Here is an 11,214-nt window from a genome sequence, read left to right as displayed (position 1 = left end):
CATTTCTTTAATATGAGATTCTGTTATCTTGAATAATGATGTGCAACAAAAACATTGCCACTATGAAGGAGATGGAAGCAAATCAATGTGGATTAAAGTCGGTGCAGGCCTATCCGCAGTTATTGCTGTGCTATTTTTCAGTGCTTGCACTTGCACCATGAGGAGAAGGACGAATCTGAGAACAGGTATGCATGTGATATGTACCGAAAGTCTTGGTACTAAAAATTTTATATTACATATATGATAGTTAGTTTCTATATACTTGCAGGTGATTTCCAAATATTTTTGAGATATAATCTTGACAAGAAATTAAAATTTTGAACCGGAATTCCTAGCACCTTTGAATTTGCAAATATGCTGTGGTTAAGCTTGAAAAGAAGACTTAATTAGGCAGAGATTGAGTAATTGGCTTTAATCCCGTAAATTTTTCTCTAGTCAGGTCATCATCTGAAAAAATGCTTGTAGGTAGAAGGTTAAAAACAGAAAAAAAAATTTGAAGTGTCGAAACAAGATACATGATGTTCGAAACCTATATAATCAATTATTAGCACTTCACAATATCTGCTGCAGAGGAAATAGCAAATATCCGAGAGGAACAATCACTCGACTTGGCAGGACGAGCAACTGTTGGGGACGACTATTCAGACAAAGATATTAAAGGAGAGGTGACATCCCAGGACCTCCCTTTGATCCGGCTAGATGTTATAAATGAAGCTACAAAGCAATTTTCTGATGAAAACAAACTTGGTCAAGGAGGCTTTGGCCCAGTTTACAGGGTAATCAAGGCTATCAAGTCAATTACTTTATTCATCAAGAAAAAAAAAGAAAAAATCGAATTCTGTTATTTGTCAATCTCTCAATACACAAATTCGAAAATGCATCACACTTTGGCCCACAAATATTAATGCTTATTAGAATAGTTTGTGCTCAGGGTACGTTAGAGGATGGCAAAGAAGTTGCAGTTAAGAGGCTCTCAAGAACTTCTGGTCAAGGACAAAGAGAATTCCTGAACGAAGTCCTTTTAATCGCCAGATTACAACACAGAAATCTTGTCAGACTCTTGAGATGCTGCCTGGAAAAAAATGAAAAGTTACTTATCTATGAGTATATGCCCAACAAAAGCCTTGATGTCTTTCTTTTTGGTTTGACCCCTAAACCTGAAACACCTGGTTTTTTTTTACTGTATAACAAAGAGAAGAAATTGTAACTGATTTGATTTTTATGTTGATGCTACTCAGGTTCCAGAAATGGAGTCCTGCTTGACTGGCAAAGACGCTTGAGCATTATCAATGGAATTGCACGGGGGCTCTTGTATCTTCACGAAGATTCTCGTCTTAGAATTATTCATAGGGATCTCAAAGCAAGCAACATTTTGCTTGATTATGAGATGAATCCGAAGATATCAGACTTTGGAATGGCTAGGATTTTCGATGGAAATCAAAGCGAGGCTAACACGAATAGAATTGTCGGAACATAGTACGTATTACTACATTTCCATTCCCACAGTGTTATTGTTTTCAATTGCATATTTTTTTTTGGAACAAATGGACTTTCTTATTCTTTCTTTATTCTTTCTTTTCAAAATATAATTTCAATTTAAAAATTTAAATTATTAATTTTTTTTTTAAAATAATTTACTCACCCAGATCTATAACTACTTTATATAATGAGACTAGAACTCATGAATTTTCCGTCATCACGGTTTTAATACCAATTTAAAGAATAATGTTATATCAAATATGATAAATATTATTTTTACAGCGAGGTGGCAAAGGTTCATTCTTGACCGATTTATATGATGCAAAAGAATTTTGCTAACCTCTTCATGAATATGAAGCAATTTGTTTCCTCTTGTGTCAATTCAAAACAGTGGATACATGGCACCAGAGTATGCTATGGCGGGACTTTTTTCTGTAAAATCAGATGTTTTCAGTTTTGGAGTGTTGCTGTTAGAGATAATCAGTGGGAAAAAAAACGTTGGCTTTCATCTTTCAGAAGAAGGCGAAAGCCTTCTCACTTTTGTAGGTTACAAATCCTATCTTTCTATCCAAAAAAGGATTACTAGCAATGATTTTTGTATCTCAATTCAGGAAGTCTCTCAACTTTTCAGGCATGGAAACTGTGGTCTGATGGTCAAGGACTGGAATTGATGGACTCAATGCTAGAGAAATCAAGCGCGGCAACTGAGGTGCTGAGATGCATCCACATTGGGCTGCTCTGCGTGCAAGAGGATCCAGCAGATAGACCCACAATGTCATCTGTGCTTCATATGTTGGCAAGTGATACCATAGCGCTCCCTATCCCTAAACAACCTGCATTTTCTATCGGCCGATTTGTTGCCATGGAAGGTCAGTCCTCAAATCAGAAAGTATGTTCTGGCAATGAATTAACCATTTCCGTTTTATCTCCACGGTGACTGTAAATTAAGTTTTAAATTTAAGAGAATGAAGTTGTAGCTCTTTCGACTGTTTTTCTTTACAAGCACAGACATTTTCAGACAGATACAAAAATATCTTCTTGATTTGTTTTTCTTCGCAGTCTGAGAACTATTATCGTACATACAAGTCATATTTCATGCTACAATGGAACCTGAAATCTGCAAAAAATCATTTGTGTATATATTAATGATTGAACCAAAAGTTTCTATTTATGGCTGCTCCAATTTATGGGCCTCTGAGGCCTCCTTGCCCTTTGTTTGTGACTAAGTTTACTCCCAAAGAAACCGAATACAGCATCATTGACTTCTTTGTCCAGGCATCAATAACCATCATTAATATTGCTCCTTGAAGTCAAGAACCCAAACAAAGAGGAAGCATCATTCTTGCCATCTTATCTCTGGAAGGGATCCAGCCCGTTGATCATATTTCCATGAGCTTAAGGCCTGATAAAGCCATAAATATCTGAAAAATAATAAATGTAAAAAGATTGAAAATCAGTTAAAATTAAAAATAACGTATGTTTTTCAAAATAAGTAAAATGTGATCTAAGAAATATTAGAATAAAAATTATGGAAACTTAGTAATTCATCTTTATATATTTTTTTATTTTCTCAATCATTCCTCTGTAAAACAATTAAGCTTCTATAACCTTAGTTAAATGGATTTTTAAAATTTACCCTTCTATTAAAAGTTATATTACATCTTATGACCATAAAGATTGTTAAGCTAAAATATATATGATGCTTTTGATTAATTATTCCAGATGACAAAAATAATGTATATTTTTTGTGTTTTTATTCTTAGAATATATCGACGCAATAACTCATAAGCCTATTGAGTATAAGCGCGGATCTTTACATCCATTTAAATCAATATAATTTTAAATAAGTTGATGCATATCAATTGCTGATCATTCGTACAGGTGAAATGTCTGCATTCCAAAGATCAGAATATTACACCTTTTCCATCTCAGATTCCAAATTAGTGTCTTGGATCTTGGTATAATTATTACCTTTCTTATTACATAACAACTTTCTATTCATTAGGATTAGGGTTTTCTAGTTGTTATAAGACTACATAGCGACTTTACTTCTACCACCATCTATTAAATGAGATGCCCTTGTCCCTCATTTACTTCTCTCACCATCTATTAAATGCTTCAATTTTTTTTTTCTTTGCACATTTCAATATTCCACAGATTTGAAAGTTCTCATTTGACTGTGGTCATTGACTTGACGCAAGGAGCTCCTCCATGTACAAGGAAAGATGACTCTATTGCCCAAAATAAGAGCAAGAAAACCTTACCAGTTATCACAAAATGTTGGTTCTGATGACCATTAACATCATGGAAGCACGTGAGATGACCATTTTGTGGTAGTGTAATGAATTCGTATCCATCCCTTACCTAACATAGTGTCAACTTGTCAACTATGGGCCATTGCAAAGAAAAATTCAATTGGTTGCCACCAAGTGTAAATTAATTGTATTACATAATGGGAACATCTTTCCAGGAAAAAGATGAGAACTGAGGAATACCGATACAATGAATTTTCCTGCACAACTCACCGACGGGGCTCTATTCCTATGGCGCAACCCTTCGAGGTCGTCCAACCTGCGCATCAGTCTTACATATTGGGTCCTAGGCTTTGAGCTGGTGATGTCAGTATTTTCCCTTTGACGCATGGGAAAGTTAGGAAGGAGCTGTAAAAATGTCAAAGATTTAAGATTTACATGTAACAAAAGATGCAAGTGTTGAAGGGTAATATATATTGTTTTTGAAGTTTTATTTAATATCTTTTTAGTTTTTAAATTTAAATGATTTTTTATATAGTATTAAAGTTTTAATGAGTAAATAATTCAACATCCTTAACTTTAAGAGATCAGAGGTTTGCTGTTTTGATTGATTTTATGAGTTCACATATTCAAATCAATGCTAGGAAAATTTTGTTATATTTTTTTCAATATACTAAACATATGTGGAGGATCAATTGCGTTGCATCTCACATTAAATAATAATAAAAAAAATCAATAAGACTGACAGTTACTTCTTTGACATCAATTCTTGAATCTTCAAGGCAGTCCTTCGCCCCATTGATACGGTTGGATTAATAGTCCAGTCTTTAGAGAGGCACATTCGGTTACATTAAGATTGTTTACGGAAAAATAATTTGTTATGTGGAAAGTATATAGGTTTTTAAGATTTAAATACTTTAAGAAAAGTTTATTTACAAGTGTAGTAAATATTATTTTTTAAAATATTATTTTATTTATATTATAATGGTTTTACCATTATATGATCGTAATTGATTTGAATATTTACTCTCGAAAAGTTCATGGACTTGTCAGATCAAAGAGTAGAGGAACATACAAATCATCTCAATGAAAAAAATAAACGATTGTCTATAAATTATGAAAACTTTTACCAAATGATAGTGAAGATGAGAATACCTTTATATTGACACCACGGCCGTGGTGACAACCACTCTCCTCCCCTAATATTCTAGTTTTATTGTATTTAAACGTATAAATATTTAAATTTATAATAAATATTTGATTTTTATATTTAGATAATTTATTTTTAAATATTTGAATTTCTTATTAATTTAATAATTTTAAATTTCTATTTAATAAATTATATATATATTAAATTATTATCAATGGGGTTACTAACATATTTAGTCTATCAATATATTTTAGAGAGTCGGAAAAGAATTACAGCAAATATCATTACTATTATTAACTTATCGACAAACTTATTTTGTCAGTAAATTTCAAAGAATTGAAAAACAATTATAGCAAATATCAATGTTAATGTTAAGTCATCGACATAATAAGTTTGTCGATATATTCCAGAGGGTTTACAAAGAAATACTACAACTATTAATTCATTGACGGGATTACCAATGACATTCTATTGGTGATATGTAATTTTATTGATGGAATTACATATGGTCCTCATGTTGATGATATGTTAAATCGTATCAAGAGAATTATCAACAGACTGAAGCTACTAAATATTTTTGACACATATAGTTTATTTGTAAAGTCATCAATAAATTTATTAATGACAAACTCACCAATAAACCAAAAATTACCAATGAATATTTTTTCGACGGATGGTTTTTGTCACACTTATTGGTAAAATAATCATTGATGGATTGTTAATATAAATACCAATAAATATTTTCATTGATAAAACTGTTAAATCTAGTGGTATATATGAAAATTTCAATAATAGATAAATGTTGATCTCTCCATTTTTTTCTGTCAAATTACTTTTTTCTTTCGTGATCCTTTTCATCAAGTTTAATATTCAGGTAGGAATTTAACAAGAAATAATAAAGACAAGAAAACTGGGGTTGATGTTCTGGATATGACTTGGCTCCTATTCCCTTAAAATATTACATTGTATATATATCATAAAAAAAATTCATTTGAAATGGATTTCCAAGTAAAATAATTGGCCATGCTTGAAACATTGAAGGTGATAATGTTTAAAAAATTATGTTGATATATTACGGTATATGTTTAAGTTGGAAGTTGACTGATAGACGAGAGCAGTTGATTAGATTTTGTTAATCATTGTTTGAGTTTAACTAAAGATAGACATTATTTAACTATTAGTCATGCAATTACTATGCACAATCACTAGTAAAGTTTTTATTAATATGAGATGCCCTTGTCCCTCATTTACTTCTATCACCAGCTTCAATTTTTTTTCTTCTTTTCACATTTCAATATTCCACAAATTTGAAAGTATTGTTTATGTGGAATTTAACAGGCTACTGGTGAATACTATATCTGGAGAAGCTAATGAAGCTGCAAGGGTACCATGTTAAAAAGTTTGCAACCAAAAAAGTGATTTATACGTTGCATGGAATTTTAGATAATCTATCTACCAGCTAACCTCATCTTATTAATCACTGTTTGAGTATGAGTCTTATTTCCAAGCTGTAATTTTTTATTTGAGAATTACTCATTTTTCAACGAAGTTGGTTGGCCGCCCACCCCCAAAATGCATGTGATGGATACAAATTTAATTAGATTAATAAGTGATAAATTATAAATACATTATAAATAAGTCAAGGATTTACAATTTTTTTATTTTTAATATACACTTCAAGTCAAGGATTCACAACATACAAATTCACAACATATAAATATTAGTAACCAAACATAACTTGATACTATTATAATTACAGGTCAGTAGGCTTATCAAACATTACCTATTACTGTCACAGTTATTTATAACTTTATTTACTAAGCATCATCTACTAATATTTGCCGATTCTTTGAACTTTTCATATTAAATTATTAGATACCTTAACTATAAAAAATAAAATGAATTAAATTGATTAAATTAAAAGATCAATCAATTATTCAATATATTAGTCTTATTCCTCATCATCTTGAATTTTAAAACTCATTAAATGAGGTATATAGGTCAAATTTGAAAAAAAAAAATCAGAAGCATTTTGTTTTTGTATTATTCAACAAAAATACCATACGAAAAATATTTTGTCAACTTTATCACATTTAATCAAATCACTTCTTTTGTTTCCTTTGGTTTCGACTACCTTGTTGCCAAGTTAGGGATCTAACAAGAAAGAAAGAAAAAGAAAGCTACCACTAATACAAAAAAAATTTAGAGGATATGATTTTGTTCCAAGTACTTTGTTGTATCTTAGTGGATATTATGGGTGGGGACCAAGAGTCTATATACTGGGAAATTAAGGTTACTATTTAGTAATTAAAAAAACCTAGAGATCATAAAGATACACATTCTTTCATATATTGATATTATAAAGTGTTAGTTATGATTAAAAAAAAATGACATCACTCTTACATTATTTTTTATACAAAAAATTAATTTTATTATATATTTTCTTTTAAATATGCCTTTTTTATTACATCCTAATTAAAAAAAATTCTATTTTTCTAGTCATTTCGTGTAAAAATTGACATTGATTTCTAAAAATAGAACTCATTAAGTCCTAGAAAAGGAATTTTTGTTAAAATAATTTATAGTGGGTTTAACCTGTATTTGATTTTAATATTTGGACATCAACCTCCTTAAAAGGAGATGTGTTAAAAAAAAATGATGCTTATCTCTAAAAAGAGAAATTGCATTGATATCATTAAGAACAAATATTGAACTAATATGAATGGTTAAAATTAGGCTTTGAAATCGTGTTGATTATTATAATTTAATTTTGACTAATTTGATTTTAATTTAATTTTAAAAGAATTTAAAATTAAAATTAAAAAATTAAGAATTATTTCAATTAAAAATGTGATTTAATAATTTGTGAAAAAATTAGAGACTACAATATGCTAATATCATTCTCTCGTAATTTTCAGTTTTAAAAAATTATTAAGATAATAATAATTATCTATTTTTTAATTTGATTCTTAATTAAATTTAAAATTAAAAAAATAAATTTATTTAAGAGTTTGTTTCTCATATGCTATAAAACTCTTTGGATTATAAATATAGATTTTAGTGAATACCGACAAAGGGGAGGCCACCACCAGAAAATAAAGGGCAGGCCATTAAAAAAAAAAAAAAAAAAAAACCTCAATCTATTGGCAGAACAGAAGTCGCCGCCAATCATCTTCACCGTTTTTTTTATCTGGCTTGGAATCACAAAGGCCACCCCAACAAAAACATCTCCTCACGCCCCCTCTTCTCCCTCACCATCCACCAGCTCCAAAGCGCCCACTCTCTCCCTCACTGTCACAGATCGTGACAAGCCCGCGCATCGCCTCCTTCCTTTCCTTCGTCTCTGCTTCGAAGCTGACTTATCAGAAACCCAAAACCAGTCTCCCTCAGAAGCTCTCTTAATCATCCCCTCACGCCAGCCTTATCATCTTCAGAAAGCCAAAACCAGAATCCCTCTCCCTCTTTCTTTTGGTTTCTCCCCTTTACGGTTTCCTCTTCTTTTCGATCTGTCAACCCCCACCGATCACCACACGAAGATCAAATCGAACTTTTCTCCTTCATCCTCTTGGCCAATAGCAACACCAGCTGCAACCAAATCCGCCCGAAAGCCACGAGGTTTTACCCACGGCGGCGCGTGAACCCCCCCGCCGGCAGTTAAGGTGGCGCGTGGCTACTTTTCCACCACTTTCAAGAGTTTCCCAGTACTATTCTTATGCTTCCGAAAGACTCCACACCTGATTCCTTTAGTCCCGAGATACTTCGAACGCTTTGGAAGGTCGATTTATGACCTCAAACCATTTTTGAACAAAGTGATTATATATATAGTGCGAATTGGAGACAGGCTTATTGTTTTTGTATAATATTTAGACAGCGTGGACATTATTTAACTGATTTATGTTCTTTTCCTAAAAAAATGGGTTTCTTTTTCTCTTTTAATTCAAATTTTATATTTATTAATGTTAAAATAAAAAATATAAATTCTAATATTTACTTATATGAAAATCTAAGAATATTGCAATTTTTAGGTTACAAATGTTTATCAACAACATAGTTATATTTATATTGCACTTTTTAGGTTATGAATGTTTATCAACATTATAATTAGAAATATTTATAAATAAATATTTATTAATGTTAGAGTTGAAAATATTATAAAAAAATCTTAAAATCATAAAAAGTAAAATAAAAACAAACTTAAAATATTTTAAAATAAAATTAATAATATAATTTATTTTAGATAATATATTTAAGAGGTGATATTTTTTTTTATATAATTAATTTTATATTATAAAATTTATATTAATCAATTACGATTTCTAATACTATAATACTAAACTACGATTACTTCACTCCTCTAAACTCCTCTCAAAACAAGACTATGAAAACAAGATACTCCATATCCAATTTTTATAATATAAATATTTTAAAAGTCATTGTAATATCCGAATGTGACATTAATGATGCGAGATGGGTTTTAAACTCGACTATTAGTTACATGGCCTTAATGTTGTTGCACTTTGACTCATTTATTTTTATTGGTTTTCTTGTATTAATATTTTTTTATAATTATTTTTTTATTTTTATTTATTTATTGATTATTATATGAGAATATCACTAAAGGAATATTTAGATTTTTACAATGTAAAAAGAAGAAGAAGCAATATACATGAAATTTAAACACGCAAATAACAAAAGCAGTTTTTCCAGGTTAGGCTGCTGGTTCCCATTTCGTGGAGAAGGAAAGGGCTGGAAACACAGGATTTGGGAGCAGTGACCGTTCTAGTGGCGAGTTGTGGTCGGGGCTTTGTTCAGGGAAGTAGATGAAGACTGCAATGGGTCGACTTTGGTAGCGATGTGGAGCTATTTTGATTTGGGACCAGAGCTGGTTGTGGTTCGGGTTTGTGGTGGTTATGGAGGAAAAGGCAGTGGCTTGATTACGGTGGGGGTTCCTAGGTTTCGGCCTTGGGTTGGTGATGGTGATGGTGATGGGTGTTTGTTGAATATGGAGAGGACACCGGGTATGGTGGGGAACTGCTTCGGGTCAATGGGCTACAGTGGTGTCGTGGTGGTGAGTGGTTGGGTGATATGCGTTGCTGGTTCGACTGGGTAAGGGCGACAATAACTGGTTTTAGTCGATGTTGAGTGGTGAATTGGAGATTTTTGTTTTTTTTTTTTGGAGATTAATAAGTGACGTTCATTTGATTAGATGTGGTTAATGGTTGTTTTTAAAGTGTTTATTTTAAAATAATGTTTTTTTATGTTTTAAAAATTATTTTTAATATTATTATATTTTTGAAAAATTAAAAAAATAAATTTAAAGTAAAAGAAATATTTTTTTTTAATTTTTTTAAAAATACTCTTGAAATAAAAAGAAACATTCCCTGTTGGGACTTAGTTTAGTTAAGTTTTATTAACGTGACATGTGATTATCACCATCATTTATTCTTCTTTTCATATTTCAATATTCCACAATTCGAGTTTCACATTAATTAGAAACATGCAACTCTTTCTTAACGAAACAGACTATGAAAGTTCTCACTTGACTTTTGCCATAAACTGGCGGCAAGGAGATCCTCCATGTAAAAGAAAGGAAAACTCTCCATTTTCCTGCTTTCCTTTGCAGCCCTCACGGAAGCACAGGAGATCTTTTTCCTTGATCATAAATGCTCAAACACAACCACTTTCGTAAGAAACAGCCCGTATCAAGCCAATTTAAATATCCTTCTCTCTTCGCTCGCCGCCAATGCAACCCGTAATGACATTAACGGATTCTATAACGCCTCTACAGGACATGATGTTTATGAGGTCTATGGCCTCTTTCTTTGCCGTGGCGATGTTAGTGTCGAAGTTTGCCAAGAATGTGTGAACCTTGCAAGAAACGATGTGGTCCAACGTTGTCCAATCCAGAAGGAGGCTATCATACGGTATGAACAGTGCTTCCTGCGCTACTCAAACAGTAACATCTTCTCCAGCTTGAGCCAAACGCCTGCGCTTTACAAGTTCAATACACCATATATAACTGTTGATGTAGAATTTAACAAGCTACTGGTGAATACTATATCTGATGCTGTTCATGTAGCTGCAAGTGCGCCCTCAGGTAAAAAAAAGTCGGCAACCAAAAAAGAGATTTATACGAGGCTTGAGTCTCTATACATTCTTGTGCAGTGCACACCGGATCTATCTAAAAATGATTGTAATCAGTGTCTTCTACTAGCTAAACTCAGCATATCAATTTGTTGTAATAATAACCGAGGAAGAATCTTATTTCCAAGCTGTAATTTTCGATATGAAAATTATTCATTTTACAACCAAGCTGCCGTCGTGGCAATGTCC

General features: G+C 31.7%; 3 protein-coding genes and 1 pseudogene across 5 annotated transcripts in view; all 4 read left to right on the top strand.

Annotated features, from left to right (window-relative positions):
• Nucleotides 1-32, top strand: part of LOC105113434 (cysteine-rich receptor-like protein kinase 25) — a 1,325-nt gene extending 1,293 nt beyond the window's left edge. The window contains exon 3 of the mRNA XM_011009610.1: nucleotides 18-32. Within this exon, the coding sequence (XP_011007912.1) occupies nucleotides 18-32 (15 nt within the window). The remainder of the gene's footprint in view (nucleotides 1-17) is intronic.
• Nucleotides 1-2,588, top strand: part of LOC105113414 (cysteine-rich receptor-like protein kinase 10) — a 7,296-nt pseudogene extending 4,708 nt beyond the window's left edge.
• The window catches only part of LOC105113413 (G-type lectin S-receptor-like serine/threonine-protein kinase B120), an 18,544-nt gene continuing 7,336 nt past the window's right edge, over nucleotides 7-11,214 (top strand). The window contains exons 1-6 of one of the 3 annotated variants that reach the window (XM_011009576.1): nucleotides 7-185; nucleotides 571-776; nucleotides 932-1,142; nucleotides 1,239-1,476; nucleotides 1,871-2,021; nucleotides 2,111-2,427. In XM_011009576.1, coding sequence (XP_011007878.1) covers nucleotides 86-185; nucleotides 571-776; nucleotides 932-1,142; nucleotides 1,239-1,476; nucleotides 1,871-2,021; nucleotides 2,111-2,416 — 1,212 coding nt within the window. In that variant the 5' untranslated portion in view covers nucleotides 7-85 and the 3' untranslated portion in view covers nucleotides 2,417-2,427. Of the gene's footprint in view, nucleotides 186-570; nucleotides 777-931; nucleotides 1,143-1,238; nucleotides 1,477-1,870; nucleotides 2,022-2,090; nucleotides 2,441-11,214 lie in introns of those variants that run through there. The other 2 variants (XM_011009577.1, XM_011009578.1) reach the window with 2 other exon arrangements.
• LOC105113433 (cysteine-rich receptor-like protein kinase 25) overlaps nucleotides 3,673-11,214 on the top strand; it is a 12,914-nt gene continuing 5,372 nt past the window's right edge. The window contains exons 1-2 of the mRNA XM_011009609.1: nucleotides 3,673-3,769; nucleotides 10,475-11,205. Coding sequence (XP_011007911.1) covers nucleotides 3,757-3,769; nucleotides 10,475-11,205 — 744 coding nt within the window. The 5' untranslated portion in view covers nucleotides 3,673-3,756. The remainder of the gene's footprint in view (nucleotides 3,770-10,474; nucleotides 11,206-11,214) is intronic.

The sequence above is a fragment of the Populus euphratica genome, unplaced genomic scaffold (genome assembly GCF_000495115.2).
Source record: "Populus euphratica unplaced genomic scaffold, PopEup_1.0 scaffold426.1, whole genome shotgun sequence".
Taxonomy (NCBI): domain Eukaryota; kingdom Viridiplantae; phylum Streptophyta; class Magnoliopsida; order Malpighiales; family Salicaceae; genus Populus; species Populus euphratica.
Note: the sequence above shows the minus strand (reverse complement) of the source record. Positions and strands in the feature narration are given on the sequence as shown.